Source organism: Fusarium flagelliforme (assembly GCF_020744385.1).
Source record: "Fusarium flagelliforme strain FIESC 12 MPI-CAGE-AA-0113 chromosome Unknown B0J16scaffold_6, whole genome shotgun sequence".
In the NCBI taxonomy this organism is placed as follows: Eukaryota; Fungi; Ascomycota; class Sordariomycetes; order Hypocreales; family Nectriaceae; genus Fusarium; species Fusarium flagelliforme.
Window position 1 is genome coordinate 256517 of NW_025763508.1, and position 26598 is coordinate 283114.

Consider the following 26598-nt stretch of genomic DNA (forward strand, 5'->3'; position numbering starts at 1 on the left):
GGTTTTCCGAGGTTGCAAAGTATACAGATCAAACAGCACAATAATAATCGCAGATTGTAAATCCCAATGCCATTTAAGGACCGGTCTCAAGGTATGTATCATGACTTATAAAGTTAGTATCACTCCATTGGACCGTGCAAGGGCTTTGCCTTGAATGCCTGACTTTTATTTTCCTAGAGGATGCAAAAGCCCTATTGGATAACCCCTTCGACGACGTAGTAGTATACACACCTTGAAATCCCACAAGGGAGAGTAAGGCAAGAAAGATACAGATTGATATTTCCGCAAGAGAAGTCAGACGATAAACCGCTGACTATGCCACTGACTGAGGACGCACCAACAACATTCACTAAAACGATGTTAGTAAAGTAGAAAAGTAAATATGATAAGTTCAAGAGTCAATTTATTTTTAATCTATGGATATCTAAGTAACCAAATAAACCCTTCCCTCAAAAGGCTCCAAAACCTCTCCCCCCTTCCCAGGATGCGTCGACATAATAGGAACCAACTTCCCCTCCATACCAAAGTCCTCAACAACCCAAGTTTTATCCTCGGAAGTAAAGTTCAGCACAACCGCAACCTTGCTTCCATCAACGTGACTCTCCTTCACAAAAGCATAAATCTCAGTATCATCCTTTCTCAAAACCTTGTAGTCGCCATAAACCATCAAATCGGAAAACTCCTTCCTGAAACGAAGTGCTTTCTTCCAAAATGACAAAACGCTGTGTGGATCGTCGAGTTGGGAGGCGACGTTGATGTCGGAGGATAGAGGGTGGGTTTGCATCCAAGGTTCCTTGTCGGGTGACCTGGAGAAACCACCGAATTTATCGTCGCTCCAGCAAATGGGGATACGAGCGTGGTCTCGAGCTAGGTGTTGCAAAGCATTGAACGCCTTATCAATCTCCTTCTCATCATCACCAGAGCGCTCCTTGACAATGTCCAAGAATTGATAACTCTCGATATCAACATAATTCTCGAGAGGATAACTCTCCTTGGGCGCATTGACAGATCCAATCTCCTGTCCTTGGTAGACATACTGCGTTCCACTAAGACAAGCCTGCAGTAAAGCCAACATCTTAGCACCCGCAACACGAAACTCAGGACGATCGTCGGTAAATCGAGAGACGGAACGTGCTTGATCGTGATTTTCCATAAACACAGTCGTCCAAGCATCTGTACCCTGAATAAGACTCTGCGTTCTTCCAAACGCATCCTTCAATTGAGGAAGAGTATAGTTCTTGGGCACAGTCTCATACTTGTGCGTCTTTCCGAATCCAACATCTACAACATCGAATTGGAAGACCATGTTGAGCTGTTTCTCCTTCGCGCTGACGTACCGAAGGACGCGCTCGAGATCAGGTGTATGAGGAAGTTCGCCAACGGTGATAGCACCATACCTCCCCAAAACCTCACTCATCTCGGAAAGAAACTCGTGCATGCGTGGGCCGTTGCAGTAGAGCAGACCGGCGGGTTGGTATTTGGCTTTGGGGTCTGTGATGGGAGCATCTGGGAAATCTTGGATTTTGGAGTACATGTTGACTGTATCAACACGGAATCCGTCGACGCCTCTATCAAGCCAAAACTCCATAGATGAAGCGTATATAGCTCTTCGGGTTTCGGGGTTTTCCCAGTTGAGGTCTGGTTGCTCCTTTGCAAAGAGATGAAGATAGTATTCACCCGTAGCCTCATCCCATTCCCAAACACTACCGCCACCAAAGTTGGAGCGCCAGTTATTAGGAGGAAGACGTTCACCGTCGGGAGAGTACTTGGCAGGACGCCAAATATACCAATCCCGCTTAGGACTGTCTTTACTAACCCTCGACTCCTCAAACCAGGCATGTTTATCAGAAGTATGATTAATCACAAGATCAAGCATAATCTTCATACCCTTCTCATGAGTCTTGCGGATTAACTCTTCCATATCTTGAAGAGTACCGTATGGAGCGTAGACATCTTCGTAGTTGGAAATATCATAGCCCATGTCGACTTGAGGACTGTCGTACATGGGACATACCCAGATGACATCGATGCCTAGGCTGGCAATGTAATCTAGTTTGGAGATTATGCCTTGGAGATCGCCTATGCCATCGTTGTTGGAGTCGCAGAAGGATGCAGGGTAAATTTGGTAGATTGTGGCTTGCTTCCACCATTGCTTTGAGCGTTTGTTGACTGTCATTGTGAATATAGAAGAAACAGGAAAATGATAATGAAGATAGATGATGATGAGAGAGAATGAATGTGAGGATGGGAATTAAATATCCAGGATTATAACCTGACCCTGGAGTCTTTTCTCCATAATCATGTGTTTCCCTACGATCAATCCTCATTATCCCCGCGTTGGTCGGACCGACGGACTGTAACGGCATGAAAGTGTTCAGAACCAACCGATTCGATATTTCAACCGTTGAGGGGTGACTGGGGCAATTGTGATTGGTTCAACCTCGGACCGACGAGACAAATTCATCCCATTGGTTGGTCACCGGTCCGACGAAAGTCAAATGTCGCATGAGCTTGACTGTTTTAGTCAAGAGACAGAATAGTTTAGTCACATTATACGACATGGGTTTCTGTCAGATCAAGCCGACCTTCCATCTTTGTTCCACACCAACATCACGCTAGTCTCTGAGTGGTTACCCAAGTACCGGCTCATTTCAGCCACAAGCAGCTGAATGCCAAGTTTTCAAACACTCGACGTCTCACACAGACATTCTGGAGTCCCCATGATCTGCACAACTCGGTCCGACCCCAGATTCTCATCCCCATGGGGAGAGGGTGGAGGAGGAGAGTGAACCATTGGCGGAGATCCGACTTAGTAGAGACATTCTTAGCACTTGCATCGATGCACCAATGTCCCGGTCCGACATGGGGAAAGGAATTGTCCAATGATGGCGTCGTTCGGACAGGCCTAGACCACGATGTGCCATCCACGCTAATGGAATACGGCCGAGGTTTGACTTTGTTCGCCTTGAGACTACGTTTGCTTTTTCTTGAGAGATATCTTGACTTCTTCATTCTCGTAGAGTTGATGAAGTATAAGATGGTCTGCTTCGCTCGTCAATAACACTTCTCTATCTCATCATCACTCTCATCTTCTCTTCAGACTTCAGTGTTCTGCAATTCTCCATCTTCATCTGGATTCAGTTCCAAGACTCAAATTCATTCCCGCCACAATGTCTTCCACCAAGGTCGACAATGGAGTCGTCGACTCAAACACCGCCCACGAGGCAGCAGCCGCAACAGAAGCAGAGCGCAACATGGGCCTCATGAAATCCCTAAAGCTCTACAAGAAAGCCTGCCTCTGGTCTGTTTTCCTATCTCTCTGCATCATCATGGAGGGTTTCGACGTGGTTCTTCTAAACAACCTCTTCGCCTACCCTCCCTTCCAGCGCAAGTTTGGTGTCGAGCAGCCTGACGGTACATACCAGCTCACAGCTGCTTGGCAATCTGGTCTTTCCAACGGTACCCTCTGTGGTCAGATCCTTGGTCTGTTCATTAATGGTATCATTGCTGATCGGTTTGGATACCGCAAGACGCTCATTGGTGCTCTAATCGGTTGTATTGGATTCATCTTTATTATCTTCTTCTCTGAGTCACTGGTTCAGCTTCTCATTGGAGAGATCTTTATCGGTATTCCGTGGGGTGTTTTCCAGACTCTTACGACTACCTATGCCTCTGAAGTCTGCCCTACCCATCTTCGCGCTTACCTGACCACCTACGTCAACCTCTGCTGGGTCCTCGGACAATTCATCGCCTCAGGTGTTCTCCGCGCCATGGTCACCCGCGATGATCAGTGGGGTTACAAGATCCCCTTCGCTCTTCAATGGATGTGGCCCGTCCCTCTCATCATCGGTATCTACCTCGCCCCCGAATCTCCCTGGTGGCTTGTCCGCAAGGGCCGTATCGAAGAAGCCAAGGTTTCCCTCCAACGTCTTACCGCACGCAACAGCGAAGTCGAATTCAAGCCTGACGAGACGATTTCCATGATGGTACACACGAACGAGATGGAGAAGGAAGCACAGGCCGGTACTTCATACACTGATCTCTTCAAGGGAGTTAGTCTGCGAAGAACCGAGATTGTGTGCTTTACTTGGATGGTTCAGACTCTTTGTGGCGCTACCTTTATGGGATACTCTACCTACTTTTACCAAATGGCTGGTATGGCTGTTGAGAACAGTTTCTCTATGTCTCTTGGTCAATATGCCATTGGTGCTGTTGGTACTGTCTTCTCTTGGTTCCTCATGGGCTGGTTCGGTCGTCGCACTCTTTACCTCGGTGGTCAAATCTTCATGTGCGTTATCCTCCTAACAATCGGCTGCGTCGCATTCGCCGGAAAGGAAAACGTCGCTGCCCAATGGGTCATCGGATCCCTCCTTCTCATCTACACCTTCACCTATGATTCCACCGTCGGACCCGTCTGCTACTCCCTCGTCGCCGAATTGTCCTCGACCCGACTCCGAACCAAGACCGTCGTCCTCGCGCGAAACTCATACAATATTGTCGGAATCATGACCAACATTATTACTCCTCGCATGTTGAACCCTTCTGCTTGGAACTGGGGAGCCAAGGCTGGTTTCTTCTGGGCTGGAACTTGTGCTCTTTGCGCTGTTTGGACTTACTTCCGTCTTCCTGAGCCTAAGGGACGTACCTATGGAGAGTTGGATGTTCTCTTTGAGCGTGGTATTAGTGCTCGCAAGTTTAAGACTACTGAGGTTGAGAGAGTTGATGCTGAGTTTGATGGTGTTGCTAAGGAGAAGGGTTCTGCTGTTTATGTTGAGCAGGTTAACAGCAATCAGTCTTAGATGATTAAAATGGATTGGAAGATGAGTTATGATGGGTTTCGTTAGTTTTTAGCACGCTCAGCAGGTCTTTTTAGCAAAATAATTGAGCAATCTTTATGTTAAACCGGTTCCGCTTTGACTGTGAATGTTCGACATGTGACTAAACTGTTTTTCCAATGGCAGGATCCGCTCCAAGCGCGCCACTGAATCAATCTGATCCTTCCTCCAAGAAAACGGTTATGGGTTTAAGCGACCGCGACGCCAGCCAGACAATCAGGACAAGACCTGAGCCCTTGGGCCAAACAGCTACCGGTAGTATTTGCAAGGGCAAATCTAAACGTGTTCAGAACAAGCTTTTCTCAATTTATTTTTACTTCCATTGAAGCCTCTTCCTTTTTTATTTTATCTAAAGATAAATGTTTATCTAGGTTTAAAATGCCCTTTTTCGTCCTTCTTCATAGCGTTTAGCTCCCCGATCCACTACCCTATAAAGTAATCATTCTGAAGATATTTACAGTTTAGATGAAGCATTCAACTCCTCTGCCTACACAGAACCTTCATTTTTACTTTACCTGACGCAACGGTTAAGCTAGCTATATAAAGCCCTCCTCTCCTCACTTTTCTCTAGTTCTATTTTCTTTTCCTTCCACCAACGTTAAGAACCACAATTGCATTCCCACAACCACACTTCATAATGCCCACGCCAGGTGCCCTCTCCTTCGTCTGCCCATTTCCCAACGGGGATTCTTCCACCAATATGAACCCCATACTAGGGGGGATATGGAGCCTTCAGACCAACCGCAGATCAAACAACGCCACGCTTCTTGACTATGTGCCCAACGCAACTTTCTGCGATGTGGAAGCCAAGATCTACGAGGCTTTAGGTCCTCATGAACATATCCTGAGGCCGATCTGCCTAATACACTACCCTGAATCACGTGCCCGCGATCCTTGGCTATTGGAAGTTGAAAGAGCACCTCACGGTAACCTTCGCGACCGCATCACTCAGGGTAATGCGCCACCTATGGCCACACGCATGCGCATGGCCCTCGATCTTGCAGAAACTCTGCAGCATATCCACAGTCGAAAGGTCATTTGGAATGCCGTCTACACCCGGCACATCCTTCTCTTCGACAACTTCCATATAAAGCTCTTCTACTTCTCGTTTTCCCGGCGAGATGATGACTTCTTCATCGGTTCCCGTCGACTGGTTTGTCAAAGCAATCTTTTCTCCCTTGATTCAGGCTATGACGTTCCCGAACTGGATTATCACTCTGACAAAACTGTCCTTCAGAGGGAATTGTTTATGCTTGGGATGTGTATCTGCGAGATTACCGAGTGGGCGATTCCATATGGCGAGAATAGCCGTGAAGAGATGGAGGAGAAACGTAGGATCGGGTGGTTACCCGACGTCAGTGTGGGCAATCCTGCAGAGGATGTGATGGAGAAGCTGTGGTGCTACAAGTACAGCTCGGTTCAAGAGGTCGCTGATGACATTCGCAAACTTGTGGATCGAATGAGTGCCTAGAAACAGGATGTAGATTAAGAATGGAAGAAAACCTGAGGCCTAGGCTTAGTTTAAAGATTTGAGGAGCCTCAGGGTCCGTCTAAACAAGCTCAATAATCTTAGTTCCCGTAATGTTCAATCAACTTTCATGTATTTTTCCTACGTGTAAAATAAATACCAATAATTCCCAGCCTCAAAGGTGACCAGGTCTAACCCCAACCAGCCAAAAGTGGCAAGTTTATAAGGTGGGGTCATCCACCAAAACGCGCTTGTCTCCGCATCTTCAACTTCAGCTGAACCATCCCTCATTGCTTTATTCATCATGTCCACTAGAACATCAAGAGCATGCGATCCATGTCGCCTCCGCAAAGTAAAATGCAACGGTTCAACTCCCTGTTCCCAATGCGGCCATCTCAACCTCGCATGCGTCTACTCACCCCCGCCCTCAAAGCGAAAGCCCACCATTAGAGGAAGATTGGTGGCTCAGATACGCGAGGGCGGGTGCAGATCCGATTCAGCTTCTCCTCAAACTTCGCCTTCATATATCCCTACGAGTAATGGAACACCCTACACTGCGGACTTTTTTATGAAACTAGTTTCGGAGTATGAACGCGCTGTGTTCCCTGTTAACCCGATTATTCTTCCCTCTGAAGTCGTCGCTGCGATTGAAGGTATGGAGAATAGTTATGAGGACGCGGCGTTCGTGTACGCGTTTGCGGGTTCGACGATTAATTTATCACAAACAACGTGGAATCCTGATGATGACATTCTTGCAAGGATGATGGATCTACTCTCGCTAGGCACCAAAGCGCACAGACAAGCTGAACAGGGAAAAGGGTTTCTGAACAAGTTGCCCGTCAGCGTAAAACGCGTTATGACGTGTATTTTTCTTGAAAACTCGCTTATGGCGTTTGAGAGGATGGATAGAGGGTTGGTTATGCTGAGAGAAGCGGGAACGTTGATGCAGATGATGGATCTGGATCGATTTACAGATGGATCGTTGAGTAATCATGAGATTGCCACGAGACAACGGCTCTATTGGGAGGTTTCGATTCATGAGCGGTATTTGACGATTGTCACGGGATATCCAGCTTTGTTACCGCCATTGAAGACTGGTTTGCCTATACCGGACTATGAGCTTCCCTCGGGTATCAACGAAGGGTTCAATCGGTTGATTCATCTGTTCAATGTTCTGGATGATGAATTCCTAACTCAATGGAGAGCGCAACGGGATCCATCAAGTACAACACCAGAGATGACAGCTGCATGGATAGAACATAAACAAGCTCAACTCGATCAAGACGAAATTGACGCAGCAGAAACAGACAACACATTAATCTCAAACGGCTGCGAAGGTCTTACGGAACTCCAACACGCAGATCTCTTCATAACCCGTCTCTGGATGCGAATTCTCGTCTGGCAACTCGCCCTCTCCCAAGGCCTTTTGCAATCCGCACCACCACAAAACTCGCACGAAGGCTTCTCAATGCACTTCCCCGCGCAACGTCTCTCAACACAACTCCGCAACTTGGTCGACCGGTTAAAAAGTTTCGACAGTGTAGCGTTACACGGACCTGGTATACTGGCCAAGCTGTTTGAGATTACTACTACGGTCGCGGACGTGCTGGCTTTACCGGGTGCGGATGGTGCAGAAGCTAGAGTGGAAGACTTTCTGTTTTTGGTTACGTTTTTGTTGAGTTTTGATAGGATTCATGAGAACCAACGGGAGTATCTCAAGGGCAAGCTAAGTGCGTTGCAGGATGCGCAGGGGTTTGGGAGTTTGGCTACGTATAATGCTGATGGGTGGTTATCTCCTGATGTACTGTAAAATGCTGCACTGTACTAATAGAATGCGACGCAACCAGGTGCCCTAAATCCCAGCTCATCGCGGACCTAAGGACAAGATTTCCATCACAAATGACACTTTTCAAACACTATGACTCCAATGCTTACTCGCCTATTTGCGATACATCATGATCTAACAACCCAAACCAATTCCGGCTTCCAGACATCCAATCCGTCATCTGAGACACCTGAGGATCTTCTGCGAGTAAAGGCATGTTTTCCGCTCCCACGTTAGCGTCTGCTGATTGATCTGCCACAGGCAAAAACCCAAGTTGGCTGAGGTAAGCATCGAACTCGCCTCCAATGTCCTCCATTGCATCTTCTTGTTGATGCGACTTGGCCTCAACGTACAAAGTCGCAACGTCACTTATCACGCGACAAAGCTTTGCCAGCTTGGCCGTCACCTCTGAAGCATTGTCGCTTCCTTGAATGGATGTCGTAAATTCCTGCAAAAGCTCGAGGTCTTCCGTCGATAGCGTCTCGATGATGTAGGAAAAGAGGATAAAGAATGGCGCGAACGGTGTCAGCACCAGATTGCTCCGTCTGTTAGCTGTGTCTGACGCGTACAGCACGAACCACGGCCTGAATAAACTCACCGATGAATATAGCTAGTCCTGGCAAAGGCATCGTTCTGTAACGGTCCGATACACTCCAAATGCGCATATGTCGCCCTTCGCGCTGTCTCAATGCACTCGTCGCAGATTCTGCTTCTTGAGCCTTCTGGTGCGGGGATTGCTTGGTATATAAGTGTTAGGGTCGATAAGAGTTGGACTTGATCACCCTTGACATATATATCGACCAAGGGCGATGTTTTTATTTTTTCGAGTGTAGCAATAGCTAATTCTCGGCTCTCTTTAGCCTCTATTTCCATCTGGTGGCATTCGTGCGCCAATAACCGTGCTCGCTCGGCTATCTGTGTCGTGGGGAGGGCCAAGGCTGCTGGGCAGAGTCTAGTTATATCAGCAATCATTTCCCAAGCAAGGCAAACATGTTGGATACCACGTACAATTGTTCATATACACGACTCTGGAATGATGCGAGGCGAAGCCATGTAGCGGTCAGAGCGCGGCTTTCCACGCTTAGAGTTCCGTGGAAGTTAAATGACCGTGGTATGTCAATCTCCAAGTCTTGAATCACAGAAGCACGTCCGAGACGAATCGACATTGCTTTATCTCCCATGTAGGTATGCCAGAACAGGATCGCCCTTGTATCGGCATCTTCAGAGTCATACTTAACAAGGCAGTTTCTTCGATGGAACCCACCCATCTGACACATCAGGGCGGCAGCAGTATTCAGCTGCCAAGCAACTGAAGGTCTACAGACATCAGTAGCATAGAAAGACTGGAAGTGATCAGTGACAAGGTTTTATAGTTGTAGGTCGACCTACCCCCAGTAATAAAGCTTGGATGTTCTCAACCGTCGTAGGCATAAAGAGGTTTATGTTTGCGAGGGCTGTTTCCAGGTTGACCCGGGTTGTATGGAGATACGAGTCGTGTCCATCGGGCAGACATTCAAGGATCAAATAGTATAGTCCAATGTTAACGATAATAAAGACTGCATCAGAGTAGTCTTCTGTGGGGAAATAAACCTGGCTGCAGAAGTTTGAAAAGTCCTTGACTGCGAAGAAGTAACATATAAATGTGAAGAGGCCTGGTGTAGACGCTGCAAATAAGTTAGCATTACCTCTACCTATGAATCATTTGTAAATACATTTCATGCCCCTGAGTAAAGCGACGACGACATCTATAGGTGGCATTTCAAGTTGACGTAAACCTCCTGGTGGTAATGATCGCTGGAGCGGAAAACGAGGCCCGTAGGTGATAGGTGATTGACGTTGGACTTCCATTATTTGTCTGAGATTAGCCAGCGCTTCTGACATTCTTGGATCGATATCTCGTAGTGAATTCCTTTGCATGACATCTTCGATGAGTTCATTAGCAAAAGAGGTTTGCTGGGTGATAACAGAGTTACTGCCAAACACCGACCCCGCGTCTGGAGTTCCAAAATCGGGAGTGGAAGTTGTGCCTGTATCGACAGTCGATGAAAAGGCAGGACGATACTGTATGGTACTACTTTCCGGGACCGGATTGGGCCGGTGAGGTGAATTGCGCAGAAGGGTTTCGATATTCTCCAATCGCGTTTCGATGCGGTCGATCTTTTGTTCACTGAGGATGAGTGGACAAATTGTTAGTAAGGAACCTTGCGGTATGAGATGAGAGCATAATGCAGAAGGCTCTGTGCGCTCATTATAAGATCTAGACGGTGAATGGAGTGATAATTTACTATTGAGATGAAATGAGAATTCGTTGCCGAGGCTCTTTTCGTCTTGGACGCGAACCAATGGGTGAACTGATGCGATTCGGTATACAGACTCGTTCAGCCGTACGACAATTGGAGCAAGGCAAGTTTCTATCGCAACGAATCTGAATTGCAAATGCATCGCGTTAGTCCTCATATAATTGTAGATAGAGAGCCACGGATGCTTACCTTGCGATGGCGGCACTCGTCGCACTGTTTTCCATACGAGTTGTCAATTAGTTCATAAGTCCTGTGGAAATGGCAATAACACTGGGATAGACAGCACCAGGTACTACCATACTTACCGCTCGTCGCGAAGAATCGTCGGGCCCCGCCTGTCCGGGACTAGCTCTGCGTTCTTCCATATGCAACAGGCTGCTCCCTTGTGACTTTAGTAATAGAGGTTTAATTTTGCTGGCAATACTGATTACAGACTTAAACTCTGTTTCCAATAGTTGGTATTGTTGAAAATCGGAATATCCGGAAAAACATGGGGCCAGCAAAAGTGGAGTATTTGATACTCCGCGGACACCGAGTCTAATGCAAGCCGTAGTAGCTAGCAAAAGCATACTGTACTTCCATTCTAACTACCCAGTCTACAGTAGCTAGTCTTGGCTTGTAGTTTGCATCGCTGATTCTCTAGTCACCTAACTGTTTATGCTGTCCGCCCGTTCAATGTTTAATGGTGCTACGCCACCCGCTGTCAAGTGTCGTCCAGTCTTGGCATCGGAATGCTTTGGAATACTATCTTTGATGTGGGGGTAGGATTTTACCACGAGTCAAGTAGTAAAGCTTTTAGGGATCAATTCACCAATTAGTGGTTAAGCTTAATTGTAACCCGCGGCTGTAGATAACTACCCCTTGTAATTTCAGTGATACCACTGTAGGCAAAGTCTATTTTGTTAAGCTTTTTACAGTGATAGACTAGTCAAGGCAGAATTACTACGGTATAGAATCAATCTTGGATAACACATATGTAAGGGCTCTATGTTATCTCATCTAAGTAATTTTATCTGTACACCTTGGGACTTACACCTCGGAAAAACTCAAAAATAGAAAGAAAGAAAATACTCATCTAAGTAAGTATTTTTGTGTTCAATTCCACCGATCGAGCGAAATAACGACTAGAACGAGTAATCTACGTGTACCTGCGATGACCCTGCAAATTATTTATGGAAAATAATATATTTCCGTGCTGTTACTCTCTGAGAATAGGATCTAGAAGTAAAGACAAATCCTACACTTAAAGTAAAGATACATTGAAAATCTCAAGAAAATGAGTGAGGGGCACCTAGAGTGCTACTATACTTCCGAGTTCCAGTCACCCTCAACTTTGCAAGCCACCTCCTATCTCTAGTAGATCTTGAAATTGGGTGGGACGCAATAAGGGCTCTTGCTCCCCTCGAAAAACTTGCAGACGGTATCAGGAGGGCAGTCACCAGCGAACTATGTTAACGCATTTGTTAGTCATCCATTCTGAAGTAATTTGCAGTGAAAGTACGGATAAATCTTAGGTTTACATACCACCCAGATGCCGCGAGTGTCGCAGACTTCCCAGCCAGTGGTGCCATCGCACTGGTAGGTTCCTGGATCGCAGCCAAGTTCTTCGTCTGCAGGCGCGGCCTTGGTAACAGTGAGGCAAGTCATCAGAGCGAAGAGGGTGTTGGTGAACTTCATCTTAACGATTGACTGGTCTGTTGGGAACAAAATGGAAGTGTGATATGAGATGCTGTTGCGTGAATGGAATGCTGCTGATGAGAAATGCCCTTGTTGTATCTGGAGCGGTCCTTATATACTGAACCGGTATACTAAATATAGTTCTAGTAATTGAGATGCCACCCGCGTCATAAAGGCTGGCTGTGTTCACGTGCGGCTGACCAAAATCAGCCCCAAGCCTTCCGCCGTCTACGTTCGGAGGTCAACCACACACAAAACATCATCCGCCAACGGACGGAAGCGGGGCTGATCAGATGCCACAATGGATTGCTTTACACAACGGAGATTTAATTGCCTGTCACGGGTGGAGATTTGACCTTTTTCCGGGCATTCAGCTGAAGATTGTTGACGCTGTTTAGCTTTGCTGAGCCAGCTGCTTTATTTAGAACGGTTGGAACTTAAAACTGCGTTGATGACCTCAGCCTCATGAACTTAGTTTTTAAATGTTAGATGTGTTATTAGCACAGCACAGCTAATAGAGACTAGGTTCCGATGTTTGTTTTGAAAAGTGAGGGGAACCTCAAGTCTTGAGCTACGGCGAGATGCGACTATCCTATTATTGGTAGGGATTTGCTAACCGACGATACCGGTGCAAACATTGCACCTAAATAAGAGCAACGAAGAGGGATGTATTTAGCAAATAGGGCATAGAACATCAGGGGAACAAAGGGAGTGCTAGTGCAATACGTGTTGTGATATCACATCAACTAATCTCAACCACAAATTTGGAAGACTTTAGCCAGTGGCCTTCCAAGTGCCACAATTTAAGTGATAGATTGCATGCCAGTAGTGCAACAGATCTGAGGTAAAACAAACAAGGTAAATTAATAAGTAGATTAAGGTAACTGGTAACTAGGTTGCTACATTCAAATCTGATAGTGTAGCCTCCTCCGAATAGAATACAATCCCTTTCCCTTCTCCCCTCTCTAGGCCGAGACACACACATAGTAGCCGGCCCAGAGAGCCTTACACTCAGAACCTACACCCGGATTCCACTTGGCTAGTTGTGACATGGTGATTTTGTAGTAGTTCTGAATGGAACCACAAGTCGTTGTTGGAGTTACAAGGTGGTACTTCTTACAGTTTTTGGCAACGCCAGGCTGGACAGGGGATGGAATTGAAGCCCCGGGAGGGGATGTCTGTTGTCCGATTACTCCGACGCAGACATTGTATCCAACCAATAATGCTGAGCAAGTAGATCCAACATCAGGATTCCATTGGGCAATCTGCGACATGGAGATCTTATAGTAATTCTGTATTGAGGTACAGGTTGTAGTAGACATGACTTTATGGAACTTGTTACAGTTCTTTGTCATTCGGGATTGAATCGGGGAAGGTGTTGAGATACCATTGGCAGGTTTAGTGGGTGATGGTGAAGGGGTCGGAGAGCTGACAGGGGGTTTCCAGCCGGTGATAGAGACACAGACCCAGTAGTCCACGATAAGAGCTTGACAAGACGATCCGACACTTGGGTTCCATGAGTAAAAGTCCGTAAGGGGGAGGTTATAATAGTTTTGAATTGAGATGCATGTGGTCGTTGAAGCTACCTTGTGGAACTTGTTGCAGTTCTTGTGTAGCCCAGCTTGAATAGGAGAAGGCGTTGAAATGCCATTGGCGGGCTTTGTTGGGGATGGGACGGGTGAGCTGACTGGAGGGCTCCAACCGACGACTGACACACACACCCAGTAGTCCACGATGAGAGCCTGACAGGACGTACCTACACTTGGGTTCCAAGAATAGAAGTCCGCAAGAGGTAGTTTATAATAGTCCCGGATGGATGTGCAAGTGGTGGTAGGGGAGATCTTATGGAATTTGTTGCAATTCTTGTTCACATTGGCTTGGATAGGTGAGGGAGTAGCGACACCGTTGGTGGGAGTTGGTTTGGTTGGAGCTTCGAAACCGATGATGGATACACAATGATAGGTATCACCCCACATGCTGGTACAGGTGGAACCAACGCCCTTGTTCCACGTTGTGAACTGAGTCATGGTAATGCCGTGCTGACTGACGATCTCGCCGCAATCGGTGCCCAACTCAACAAATGCGAATTTGTTACAGTTACTTACCACACCAGGTTGAGTTGCACCAGGTGTCTTGATTCCTGCGAGTCGTATGTCAGTACGTTCCCATTGAGAGGAATACCCTAGCAGGAAGAAGCTTACCGTTAGATGGTTGGGTTGGAGAGGGCTGAGGCTTGTTTGACGGCTCTGGCTCAGGTACTGGCTCAGGTTCCGGCTCAAACAGGGCTTCGGCACAATAAGATCTACCAATGGCCATTCCCTTACAGGCGTCCTGGACAGAAGGGTTCTGAAATATTTTAGATATGTTATATTTAGAATTGTAAGTTGGACGTGGAACTTACCCATCTCTTGAATTGGCCGATGGTGATTTGATTGTCGTCCAAGATGTCATCGCAAGCCTTTGCTTCATTGTAGTCAATCCACCAAGTACAAAACTCAGTAGTCTTGTCATCATGAGGTAAACTTGGGGTGCCACCATCTCGTTGACTCAGACGTGGTTTAGCAACAGCAGCATGGACTGCTTGATAGCCTCCAAGGGCAATGGCGAGAAGCTTGACATGCATGATCTAGGCGATTGATGCAAAAGAGTGTGCAGAGAGACTGGATCTGATCATGGGATGTAAAATGATAATGGAGGGATAGAAGGGGATATATGCTCACTATAATCCCCGTTAATCCGCATGTCTCCCAGCCTAGATAAGTGTATCGTGGAACATGTTAACATTTACTGATCCTAGAAAGACTAGTCTATGATCCAAGGTTGAGAAACAGCAACCAACACAGAACTTTCGGACAATGCCACATCTAGCTAGTAACGGGAATTCCATGGGCCAAGAAGGGATTTCTGCCTTGTGAGAGTGGGTATATCCATTATTAACTGTCATGCGTTTACAAATGGTTGAGTTTACATTGACTGACTATTCTGGTTATGGTTTATTCTTGCGATGAAAAACACCAGGTTTCATAATACCCCATCACGGATGTTCCCTCGCATGGACCTCGAACCGTCCCTGAGATCCTCGTCTGTATTTTGAGATTGGGATTGCCCGAAGTGGCATCTCACTCGCGTGATTTATCTACAGCCAAGCATCTCGGCGCCACGTTACATGGCGAGGTTCCTGTATCCCGCGATCTCCCCTGCATAAGGTCACATCCGATGAGGAAGAAAAAGTTCAGCAATTTGTTGAATAAGCGCAGTGATAAGGTTAGCCGGTGATGTGTGAAGATCTTGGCGTCGAACTAGTCCTCGGTCCGAAGCCGCATATGATACCACTTGACAAATGCATGATATTGATGGAAACGAGGTCTAGATTCAAATCAAAAATGTTCGAGTTAAAAATCAATGGAGACCGATCTCTTGGCAGGTAGTTGACATCCGCGTATAGAGTTTTCGGAGGCTCAACAAACGGTGTGATTGAAGCGGATACTGGATCCAAAAGACATTCGGCGATTCCTCTTTCGTAATTATTACTTTTTCGGGCAGTTGCCTTGAGAGAAAAATCTGCGACATTCGCCACTGGCTGTTGGTTCTCTCGTTGATTGAGACGCCCCCACTACACTTTGTCGGTTCCAGGTTCAGAGAGTTACTCACCGGAAACTGTTGGTTCTAGCATCCGTTGTCCTCTTGGCATTTACAAGCCTGACGAGGCTTTGATTGTTTAGTGGGTAGAGCATACAATACACGCTTTGGATTAAATTCAAAAAAACTAATTCCTTTCGTGCCGTAGGTAGATTGATATGTCAGTTATTAAGCTTAGTTCAATAAGCTTAGATTATTAAAGTTGTACACTGGTTTATTTCCGATTTGATGTGACCCACCTAGCAAAATTAGGCTAGACGGTCATATTATACCCGTCATCAGATTAGATTATCTATATGCCCTGGTCCCACGTCCGACAAGGATATCAAGGGTATGAGAGTATCTACATGTATCTCCCGCATTCATCCGCTTATGCAGGGATAATTTGAAAAACGCGCCCGGGAGAGACCCTGAGGCTTTCAGAACCTTGTGGGTATCTCGTACCTGTCGGTTGGAGACACTTCCACACGGGATAGTCCACCAAGAACTTTTGCCGTTGGGTTGAGATTTGCCTCAAGAGACCCACTTGGAGTATTGCTTGCAACATGTTAGTAATATGTACATGAGAAAGTGGTCAATCGGACGACACTTGCAGGAGCTGTGCTGAAGCGATATTGCGCCCAGACGATACTTGTCACCGGTAATTGATAGATGTATTGGCTTGCCGCATTTTCCACGTAGTAAAAGAGATAACGTAAGTCCAATTCAGACATACGTAACGGAAACTCGCTTAACAGACCTCGGTTGATCGGCGCAAAATTGGGATCCTAAGATCAAGGGTTGGGTCAAGGCGATTAAGATATCGCCTGGCTGAATTAAACCTTGAACAACAAACGAGTCAAGGCACCTCAACGCGCACAACGGGATGGGTGAGATGTAAACAGACACATCGACAAGAACAACTAATCACCTGACAGTCCTGGTCACCAGGACATTTATTTGGTATAATTGTAATGGTAGATTTGCATTCGGGAAGGACAATATTGCGGAAAAGAAGTAAATTACCCTGTAGTGTAACTGTAAACTGGATAAATGGCATGACTACTTCATTTGGAAGATGTCGGCCTTTCTAGTGATACCCTGCCAACACCTTCCCAAACCTTGCGTTGCACATCGCTGGTACTGAAAACCCTTTGATAGAATTTTGGAAGCTCATACTCCCCGACTGTATCCCGGATCCTTCCTTCATACGGGTCCAGAACAGTGTATTCTTTGGTCTTCATCAAATCGGCATACCGATCCATCGGCTCCAGAGGATTCCATGTGACATTATTTTCCTTTGCGCGCTTCTCTTGGTCCTCCCGATAGAAAGGGTTTGTGGAAAAGTCGGCAACTTCCAGCAAGTCCCAGCTCGGTCCTGGGTTAACAGCAGCGTAGACATGCTCGTAATCGCAGACAATGGCGGCAGCCGCTATCTGCATACTCATCTCGGGACATCTTTCTAACAGAAAGAAAAGGAATTCAGCATCTGGTCGTAGAGGCCACCAAATGATATACGGCTTTGGAACTCCAGCCGGCCAGCCTTTCTCAAACTCAGCATAGTCGTTAACCATGATGCGACGCGCCACAATGGATTCCTGTATCCGAGTTACGTATGGGACAGCCTTTGCATACACAGTATCTTCCTTGATCTGGTCTGCCCACCAGCGTGCAAACATGGAGTGATGGAGGATTCCACGTTGAACACATTCCATGTCGAGTTCAGATAGCGTCCTTCCACCACCAGCCAGTCGTGCATAACGTTCAATATTGCCGTCGTAAGCGGCCATCTGCAGCAACAGCGTCTTCTTGACGGTGGGAAGATCTTGAGGAAGAGGTTGCCAGAGCAACTTGGCCTCTTCATTGCTGAGCGTTCCATGCTCTTCATCCAAGTCCTGCTTCTCGATGTCAAGATGCATGTCCTCTTCAATGCATGGAAGAAGATTCTGCAGTTCAAGCATTGACAGCTTCTGTCGAGCCTTGAGGCGCCATCGTACTTCAGTGTCGCCGTTCAAATACGCCGGACTTTCATAATCCTCCTCTTCTTCCTCAACTGAACGTTTGCAGTCATTCATGATGGCGTAACGCGACTTGTGAGCCATGATCTCATCATAAATCAGCTTACCACCCTCTGTCTGACTTTCTCGGGCTTCTTCAGCAATTGATACTTCCGGAAAAAGTTCCAACTCTTTGAATAGGGTGTAGTAACCTGCTGCAGCACAGGCGCGGCCGACCTGATAGCGCATAGTGGGAAATTTCAGAGCCAGAGCACGATAAGTGTCCTCGGTGGCCAGATCGGGATGCCAAATACAATAAGGCTCTTCCGACTCGTCCATCTTGTCTGGTACTTGGTTACTCATGATTAGACGAGCATTGCAAGCCCTAGCGATAGCAGGTATGGAAAGACTGTGACGAACGACAGTTTCACTTGTCGCGAAGTCATGATGTTGACGAATTCCTCTGATGAGTGCGCTTAAAGAAACTTGATCATCCAGAAGACGTGGAACAGCTTCGCCACGAATGGCCTTTCGCTGATCATCGAGTAGGTATCCGTGATTCGTAAGTGTCATTTTATGTTTGTCAAGTACTAATGTAGTGGGAATTGGGAGGGTGTAAAAGACATTAAACATCTGATAAATGAAATATTTGTATTTACTGCTTAGGTAATGTGCTACCCCGCTTACTCACTATTTGCATTCTCCTATCAGCGCTTCATCCGGATTAACCATACATAACTCTTTGTATTACTAATAATGTAACATATTAAATTCTTATGCAAGATTATCCAAATGCCAAGACCCCCCCTATACATCTCAGGTACATGTTCCAGAACCCCCTAGGGTCGCTACTAAACGCTCTCTTAGTGTCTTCCAAATTTGAAAGGATGCATAATGAGTTTGGTTTTGAGGACTGTTGGGGCCGACGTTGCCTTCCTTGCCGAGATTCTCTGCCCATGTAACAAGGTCGCGCCGCGAATGAATTCCAACCTTCGCTAGATCAGCCTTGAAAGCCTTATTGTCCCGGTTCTGCCTCCAAGTCTCACGAATGTTGACTTTTTCATAAGTTCCAGTCTGTCCCGGTATGGCTGTGGGAACGCGCTCAGTGACCAAATATGTCTCCTTCAGGCCAAGTCCAAATAATGGTTTCTTATTTTTGTCTTCAATATCCTTTGTCATTTGATTCTTGACCCATTCATCCGTCTCCTGCTTGCGGATGCTAGTGATGTCTGATAGAAGCTTTCTCGATCGCTCTTGTTTGTCGGCTAGGAATGACTTCCACTTAGGATCATCACCGAATTCGGCGTAAATAGCGTGAACCTTTTGATCCACCATGCTTAAGAACTTGACATAGTCGTTCTTGTCTTTGTTTTTCTCAAAGGGAGTGATGAATTCCACCTTCATAATGCCGCGCCAATTCTTGCTTATAAGCTTGTCGGAGGCTTCGACAAAGCTGGGGGATCCAGGCCCGCTATCAGGAGCCTGCATAGTGTAGTCGGGAGTATGGCCGGGTTTGCCAAGCTGTTGTTCTAGATCGGACATGAACTCCGGGTATGTCAACTTGCCGTCGGGCCCAGATCCGACGTGCTTCTTCATCGGCCAGGGGTGACCAGGATTCTGGACAAGCAGGATCTTCTGCTTGCTTGCTCCATAGACTTCGCTATAGATTGAATTCAGCAACACTCTTGTGGCGAAGACATGACTGAAGATTTACTTACGTGACAATATCATACTGATCCCACAACCAGATTCTTTCGATAACGTGCGAGTACTCGCCTGTCGTGACTTTGGCCTGACATTCGCCAATAATGGGCAGGCCAAGGGAGGCCCAGGTCAAAAAGACCCAAAAGAGTGTGTTTACAAGACTATGCATGTTTCTTCAAAACAAAAGGAGTGACTTATACTCAGTTAAAGATAACGAGACTCATATGGGGTGGACATTGCTGGACATTATATAAAATTCAGTTACTCAATGCTCTGTTATAACATATCGTCAACAGTCTGTATACTGTTCATGTTTGGGCGTCTGAGCGGCAATCTACTTTGTAATTCCCATTGGGCAATTGTTAGCACTACCACCATAACTCAACACATCAGGCGCCGTCCCAAAGAGTAGCTAATATCCGTGAATGATATGCCAAGCCCGAGTATCCCTTACGTGACATGTCCTAACCAACACATGAGGGCTTTTCTTTTACTTTTTTTTCAATTTCAATGAAAACATCCCAAGAACCAACATGTGAACCCATCCCTGCCAGGCCGTATGCAGTGCAAGACTAGGATTGTGTGATGTGGATCAGAGCCGTACTAAATGAACATCGTATCAATGTCTGTAACATTTCTTCTTCCGCCATTCCGGATAACCTTGTTTTTGCCGCCGAAGTGGGTTATCGGCTCACACCGACATCGCATGTGGGCTAAATTTCCCGTGGGTACATTGCCAAGACGTTGGCAGGGAAAGAAAAAAAAAGACTCAACGATAGAACCAACAGCGCAACAAGGATGTCAACGGATCACCACAGATCAGGGATGCAATAATGTCGGCTACATCTCAACATCGGACCAACACAACGTCGTACTGGTCGTGTTCTGGCTCGTCTGGAACGGAAAGCGAGTCAGGAAAAATGTTAGTGATGAATGGGCCTCGGTACGAAAAAGGACGTTTTGCTGCTCAAAGACCGACGTGTTCGCGACGGTGACCAATGGTTGGCAAGCTAACTAGACCCTTATGGTGGTGTTCGAGTCTACATTATAACCGTTGCTAGTCTTGACACAATTTGTCTAACAAGCGTGCTTACACTCTTTGAGGCTATCACTTGCTTCTATTCATTCATTTGTCAATTCACTCATTGTCATTTCGTTCCCTTTGTGTCTTATCGCTTTCACTTCCGTGTCTACACTTCCTGTAGCACGATGAGACTTCACACTTTATTTTCCGTTTCTGCTCACCTGGTCGGCCTGACCTTTGCCACCGGTGATAGCGGAAACCGGACACGCTTAGGTCCTGTTGATACATCTAAAGCTTTGAACTCGACGGAGAACGAGTTCAATCTTGGTATCACACCTATAGCCCCCTACGGCGAGAAGCAAACCAGCGAGGAGTGGGCAACACCTTTGATCAAAGGCTGCCCCCGACTCTGCTCTGTTGCTGGATCGGACGCCACAAAGTGGACGCACATTCATAATGTTCAGGACTTGGAAGGGTGTGGAACTCCTCTGCTGTTCGACATGAATGTGCACACCGAGACCGTTGAGACAATCCGTGTCTGCGCTCTTGGTGGTCCTAGTACCTCCAATCCCTCCAAAGCGGCAGCACATCTTCAAGCACATAGAAGACATGCCAAACGCGCAGAGACGGACAGCAAGGATGGAAAGGCCTCTACTGGTCAATGCGTCTCTGCTCCGCTTTCCCCTGTGTCTGTTGTTGTCACTGCTGGCTTGCCGGGAGCGCTGAACGCAACCGACGATGTCACAACAGCCCTGCAAGGACTCAAGCAGCACATTGCCAAGAAGGCCTCGTGTGGTAAAACCGTTCTTTTTTCCAAGGCAGGCTCTGCAATTGTTGGTCTCTATGTCAGCGCCGATATGGGGTCTGTTGCTGGCACTGCCATGCTCGAAGCATTCGAGAAGGCGGCTAGTCAGGGCACTGAAATCATGCAGTCATGCGACATTGGTTCGTTGTCTCCTTATACGTTCGGTATATTCGCCATCGATCGAATGGATGATTTCGAACGCCTGCGAAAGCGTATCCAGATCTGGTCCGAGGGTTATTGTGTCACTATGCCGCTCAACAGGCCCAATGACACAAGGGTCGAGGTTCAGATTCCTGGAGCTAGCCTATTTTCGGAATCATCCAATGCCACTTCTGTCACTTCTCTTGACATGGAGGCATCAGATCTTCAAGCTCGAGCCGAGTGCAAGGCCATCCAAGTCAAAGGTGACGACACTTGCACTACGCTTACTGTTCGTTGCAACATCAGAGGCGCTGATTTTGTCAAACACAACCCACAGAAGAACCTGTGCGCTACCCTCACGCCTGGTCAATGGGTATGCTGCAGCTCTGGTAGTCTACCAGACAAGACGCCATCAGCGGATGCCGATGGAACTTGCGCAACGCACCGAATCGACACAGGGGACACATGTGCTTCTGTTGCAGCCGCTTCCAGTATCACTGTCAAGGATATTGAGGCGTACAACAAGAACTCATGGGCATGGTCTAGCTGCACCAGGTTACAGCTTGGACAGATTATCTGCTTGAGCAAGGGTAACACACCCATGCCCTCTCCTGTCAAAGGTGTGGCTTGCGGACCGCAGAAACCCAGAACAAAAAAGCCATCTGGCTCTTTTGACGGCTGGGATCTTGCCAAGCTTAACCAGTGTCCTCTCAAGGCTTGTTGTAGCGGCTGGGGGTTCTGTGGTACTACTACCGAGTTTTGTACCGAGTCCCCTGCCGACACGAAGGCCCCAGGAGCGTTCAAGATCAATACCAACGGGTGCATCTCAAATTGTGGCACTGATATCGTGAACAACAAGTCGCCACCCAAGGAGTTCAAGCGCATCGGGTACTTTCAGGCATATAACCCAGGTCGCGCTTGTCTCACCATGGATTCATCTGAGATTGAAGAGCATTTCGATTACCTAACCCATGTCCATTTCGCCTTCGCGGGCATTACCGCGGACTACGATGTCAACATCCCTGAGCATGTCAAAGAACAATTCGAGATCTTTGACAAGATAGACGCTCCCTTCAAGAAGATTCTCTCCTTTGGCGGTTGGGCCGAGTCGACTGATGCTAAGACATTCCAACGATACCGTGATGTGGTCAAGCCCGAGTATCGTTCTGTTTTCGCTGCAAACGTTGTCAAGTTTATGGCCAAGCACAAGAGCTTTGACGGTGTTGACATTGATTGGGAATACCCTGGCGCTACTAATCAGGGCATTCCCTCTGGTGACAGGACAGACGGTCTCTATTACCAACGGTTTCTCACTGTCCTCCGAGACCTACTGCCGTCTAGCAAGTCTCTTTCCATCGCGTTGCCCGGTTCTTTCTGGTACCTCAAGCCATTCCCTGTTGAACAGATGGCCAAGGTACTAGACTACTTTGTCTTTATGACCTACGATCTTCATGGCCAGTGGGACTACGGCAATGAGTTCGCCAATCCCGGCTGTGAGAATGGCAATTGTCTACGATCTCATATCAACCGTACCGAAACCCGAAACTCCCTAAGTATGATCACCAAGGCAGGTGTACCGGCAGAGAAGGTCATTGTCGGCATTGCAAGCTACGGCCGAAGTTTCCGCATGGAGGATAAGAGCTGCACTGGCCCTCATTGTCATTTTACAGGGTCCTACGAGGAATCAGACGCGGAGCCTGGTCAGTGTACTGGGACCAATGGCTACAGTATGTGTTCACACCCGATCAATCACTTCTTTTCACTAACATTTGCGCCTAGTTGCGAACGCTGAACTGGATGAGATTTATGAGCTTGCTCAAGAAAATACTCCGGGATTCTCAGCAAAGCGATGGCATGATACGAAGACCCATTCCGACATCATGACATACGGCACACAGGGCAATGGTATGACAGACTGGGTCGCATACATGAGCGACAAGACTAAGGAGGAGCGTGTGAGTTGGATCAAGAATCTCAATTTTGGTGGAGCTACAGATTGGGCCATCGACTTGGCCGATTGGTTCTATGGCTCGGTAGGGTCGAAGAACTCCTCATCCGGGGCTGGAGGGTTCGGAGACTTAGAGCCCGATGACGTGTCGTGCGACTCTGACTCTTGGCCAACAACTCTGGAGAAGCTTGCTTCTGGCATCGAAAGCGTCAACCCAATCTGCCGTAGTATGGCGGTGATGAACATTCTCATGAGGGATCTGGAGGCTGCCATTGATGAGTACAATGATGTCTCTGAGAACTACGACGATGCATTCGGCTGGTATGCCGAGTGGGTCAAGGACACTATGGATGACAGAATCGAAGACTTCATGTCTTTAGGTAAGGGCAAGGGTCTGAAGTATATGGATTGCGAGTGGACGTCCCCTGGCAACAGCGGCAAGGGCCCATGTACGGAGGCAATGCCCATCCAGAAGCCCGGAGCAAACCCAGGTATCCGTACCATCACGTTCAAGATGCGAGATGAGAAGGGGTTTTATAACGCTCTTCTTGAGGAAGCAGGCATTCAGAAGGACTGGATTGAGTGGTACGACAAGTACTCAGAACCCGACAACGTTTGCCCTCCTTGCATTCCCAGCCCAGCTGAGTGCCAACCCTGCGGCATCAATTACCTCATGCGCAACAACTGGCCAAGACGCATCCGGGACAAGGGCAAGATCGAGATCGATAACCCCAAGGAGATTCTTGATGAGGCAATGCCCTCCACAGACGATCTGGTTGACCTTGCTATGGAGTCATTGGTGGAGATGCAGCTCGGCGTCTTACAAGCCGACCCCGCTGACGTTGTCACATCATTCAGTATGCCAATTTTCATGATGCAGGATGCTTCCAAGAGTATCTCTGAAATCAAGAAGATCGGGAAGGAGATGAAGGAGACACACACCCGAAACCTGGTTCTCGACATCCTCAGTATTGTATTTGCTGTCATTCCATTCGCCGGTCTCGTCACTTCTACTCTTGGAGTGGCTACACGCTTGGCTAGTGTTGCTCTCATTGTGGGTGAGGCCGGTAACGCCGCCATCAGCATCGTTGAGATTGTAGACAATCCAGAATCTGCCCCCTTCGCCATCTTGGGCATGCTGATCGGCGCTGGTGGAATCAAGGGAGGTATGGCGCCTCGCACTGCTTTCAAGAGGGCGGCTGACGCCAGGAGAGCCTTGACTTCGAAGGAGATGAAGGCCTTCTCGCCTGAGTATCGGGACAAAGATGCTCTTCTACAGGGAATCGTCAATTCTTGTAAGTTCCGATAATAACAGAACGACATCAGACGAGGATATGGAAAACCGTTCAGCTGGGAAAGATTGAGAGGGATGGAGAGGCTTCTATTGAGCGGATACAGATTTAGTTTTGACTTCTTCACTAAGCAATTTCCCTTGCTTGGCCTTTCAGTAGACAAATGATTAGAAACTTCACACCATGTGATTTGCCAATAAAGTCTTTTTGGAGACATATACTAGCTGAATTTCACTGGCTCCATCGCTCCTTCTCCACCATTATCAATGTTCCTGTTCCTATCATTGTTCTTCGTTGACACTCAGCTCCAAGCTAATTATCCTTCATGTATCCATAGTTCGTTGAATCAATGTGGGCTTCAACTCGATGCTCATAACTGTTAGATATCGTGTGCAATTGACTTCTTATGCGAGGAAGCGGTTGTTGCGGCTGTTATCGGTGGCAGTCTCGGACTCATCCTCATCTTCATGTTAATTAACGTCTTCGTTGTCAGCGGTGCCGGTGTTACCGGCATTGTTTCCAGCGTTGTTGTTGCTATTGTTGTTGTTGCTAGTGGGGGGATGCTTTTGCCACCACGGCCTACATTAAACTTAGTATCCGTAGAATATTAAATACTTTACTTTTGCTAACCCCATACTTCTCTAGGAATTTTAATTTTTAATAATACCAACTATTATTAGAAACTACTTGGGCTTTGTTTGTAGCACATCTGGTAGTAAGATGCTCAGCAATGCGTACTTGATAAAATAACACTGTTGATCACACCAACTGCTATTTAACAGTTGTATTTTATGATGAACCTGTTTACCACTGGTACAGACTACCTGAAAGGTAGCGATTATAGTAAATAAAAGTGACAGATGCTGGATGTACTATGGTTGTTAAAAGAGATCGTAAGGCGGATGATCGTTCGTCTCAGGTGTGTATCTAAACAAATTTACTCGAAGTTTGGCTCACTAGAGCGTTCAAAACGTCTCTTGGATATACCAATAATAAAGGTTGGAACAGCAGTAGCCGAGCTGATCTAAATTGATCCGATGGTGGGGAAGGAAATCAACACTCAACTCAAAAACCAATTCCAGTTTATTAAAGAAATTAAAGATCAAAATGGTAATGAAGGGTTTCTGACGAAAGAATAGCCTAGAAGTGTGGACTGCTGTGTTGCTGCATTTACCAGAAGTTTCACTCCCAAATACAGCTACTACAGCTTAATTGCAAATAAAAAGCCGCTTACTTTTAAAATTGTTACTGACTGCTGTAGTGATTGTTTTTTTCATTGCTTTTACACAGCAACTATGCAAGCCAAGGTAATAACTGAACTGTTAAACCTACCCTACATAAATGTCGCGCCTTGCCAAGGTCCTCATTATTAGCGCGTCACACTAACCCACCATGACGCGTCGCCTTACAAGTTTAAGGTGTGGCGTCCAAGCTTAACGAAGCACCGATTTAGGAAGTTATCACGACACGTTATATATCTCACGTACGAGCTTACTCCTTCATCATGCTTTACACTCACTAGAATGGTCTCGACTATCAAAGCATTGACATAATACCACGCCTTATCACGACAACCACGACTTACCCCAACTTCCCCCTCAGCCAAGACACTGGGCATCAATACCATTACCAATTCCAAGCTACCAACAACGCCGATGGTCCGACTTTAACCGTTTGACCACGCGAACATCCCCTCATTTCTCCAATGATCCTCAGATCAGCTTACTCTCAGATACAACGCGGCAAACATACCCAGAATAAAACGGACCAAGCCGCTCCGTACAAGGATCACCCGGCTCATTCCCGACACCGGTCGACACATATGGACCGAGACAATTGACCGGTGATCCCGTAGAAGAACCGAGTTGGTCAAACATATAGATGATCCGAGTGGTCTGTTGTGTTGGTAAGACATCAAAAGTGAAACAAAGCGTTATCGAAATATTCTAGAATAAAAAATCGCG

At 47.0% G+C, this 26598-nt stretch overlaps 10 protein-coding genes across 10 annotated transcripts; 4 read left to right on the top strand and 6 right to left on the bottom strand.

The window, feature by feature from the left end:
* Window positions 1-377: 377 nt before the first annotated feature.
* B0J16DRAFT_346228 (glycoside hydrolase superfamily) lies at window positions 378-2326 on the bottom strand. The gene has a single exon (XM_046128415.1). The coding sequence runs from the start codon at window positions 2174-2176 to the stop codon at window positions 425-427; it is 1752 nt and encodes a 583-aa protein (XP_045979635.1). The 5' UTR covers window positions 2177-2326; the 3' UTR covers window positions 378-424.
* Window positions 2327-3062: 736 nt separating this feature from the next.
* On the top strand, window positions 3063-4888 carry B0J16DRAFT_346230 (general substrate transporter). The gene has a single exon (XM_046128416.1). The coding sequence runs from the start codon at window positions 3171-3173 to the stop codon at window positions 4797-4799; it is 1629 nt and encodes a 542-aa protein (XP_045979636.1). The 5' UTR covers window positions 3063-3170; the 3' UTR covers window positions 4800-4888.
* Window positions 4889-5472: 584 nt separating this feature from the next.
* Window positions 5473-6306, top strand: B0J16DRAFT_386878 (kinase-like domain-containing protein; the record flags this gene model as incomplete). The annotated part of the gene is made up of 1 exon (XM_046131605.1): window positions 5473-6306. One exon carries the CDS (start codon window positions 5473-5475, stop codon window positions 6304-6306), a length of 834 nt encoding a protein of 277 aa, XP_045979637.1.
* Window positions 6307-6592: 286 nt separating this feature from the next.
* Window positions 6593-8166, top strand: B0J16DRAFT_346231 (uncharacterized protein). The gene has a single exon (XM_046128417.1). It carries the CDS (start codon window positions 6608-6610, stop codon window positions 8111-8113), a length of 1506 nt encoding a protein of 501 aa, XP_045979638.1. The 5' UTR covers window positions 6593-6607; the 3' UTR covers window positions 8114-8166.
* A 31-nt stretch (window positions 8167-8197) lies between these two features.
* Window positions 8198-10652, bottom strand: B0J16DRAFT_402420 (uncharacterized protein; the record flags this gene model as incomplete). The annotated part of the gene is made up of 6 exons (XM_046132652.1): window positions 8198-8667; window positions 8727-9080; window positions 9137-9471; window positions 9518-9792; window positions 9841-10295; window positions 10618-10652. 6 exons carry the CDS (start codon window positions 10650-10652, stop codon window positions 8235-8237), a joined length of 1887 nt encoding a protein of 628 aa, XP_045979639.1. The 3' UTR covers window positions 8198-8234.
* A 965-nt stretch (window positions 10653-11617) lies between these two features.
* Window positions 11618-12105, bottom strand: B0J16DRAFT_416783 (uncharacterized protein; the record flags this gene model as incomplete). Its single annotated transcript, XM_046133626.1, has 2 exons — window positions 11618-11874; window positions 11953-12105. 2 exons carry the CDS (start codon window positions 12103-12105, stop codon window positions 11782-11784), a joined length of 246 nt encoding a protein of 81 aa, XP_045979640.1. The 3' UTR covers window positions 11618-11781.
* Window positions 12106-13070: 965 nt separating this feature from the next.
* On the bottom strand, window positions 13071-14728 carry B0J16DRAFT_386882 (uncharacterized protein; the record flags this gene model as incomplete). The annotated part of the gene is made up of 3 exons (XM_046131607.1): window positions 13071-14245; window positions 14307-14451; window positions 14507-14728. 3 exons carry the CDS (start codon window positions 14726-14728, stop codon window positions 13071-13073), a joined length of 1542 nt encoding a protein of 513 aa, XP_045979641.1.
* Window positions 14729-16715: 1987 nt separating this feature from the next.
* On the bottom strand, window positions 16716-18324 carry B0J16DRAFT_346235 (uncharacterized protein). The gene has a single exon (XM_046128418.1). The coding sequence runs from the start codon at window positions 18291-18293 to the stop codon at window positions 16791-16793; it is 1503 nt and encodes a 500-aa protein (XP_045979642.1). The 5' UTR covers window positions 18294-18324; the 3' UTR covers window positions 16716-16790.
* A 212-nt stretch (window positions 18325-18536) lies between these two features.
* B0J16DRAFT_322552 (uncharacterized protein) lies at window positions 18537-19593 on the bottom strand (the record flags this gene model as incomplete). Its single annotated transcript, XM_046125717.1, has 2 exons — window positions 18537-19380; window positions 19439-19593. 2 exons carry the CDS (start codon window positions 19591-19593, stop codon window positions 18537-18539), a joined length of 999 nt encoding a protein of 332 aa, XP_045979643.1.
* Window positions 19594-20633: 1040 nt separating this feature from the next.
* On the top strand, window positions 20634-24651 carry B0J16DRAFT_273248 (uncharacterized protein; the record flags this gene model as incomplete). The annotated part of the gene is made up of 3 exons (XM_046123630.1): window positions 20634-21492; window positions 21616-23121; window positions 23174-24651. 3 exons carry the CDS (start codon window positions 20634-20636, stop codon window positions 24649-24651), a joined length of 3843 nt encoding a protein of 1280 aa, XP_045979644.1.
* Window positions 24652-26598: the final 1947 nt, after the last annotated feature.

Bases quoted from the DNA above. Each gene is read 5' to 3' on its own strand.
- B0J16DRAFT_346228 (XM_046128415.1), bottom strand. From the start codon at position 2,176: ATGACAGTCAACAAACGCTCAAAGCAATGGTGGAAGCAAGCCACAATC.
- B0J16DRAFT_346230 (XM_046128416.1), top strand. From the start codon at position 3,171: ATGTCTTCCACCAAGGTCGACAATGGAGTCGTCGACTCAAACACCGCC.
- B0J16DRAFT_346231 (XM_046128417.1), top strand. From the start codon at position 6,608: ATGTCCACTAGAACATCAAGAGCATGCGATCCATGTCGCCTCCGCAAA.
- B0J16DRAFT_346235 (XM_046128418.1), bottom strand. From the start codon at position 18,293: ATGACACTTACGAATCACGGATACCTACTCGATGATCAGCGAAAGGCC.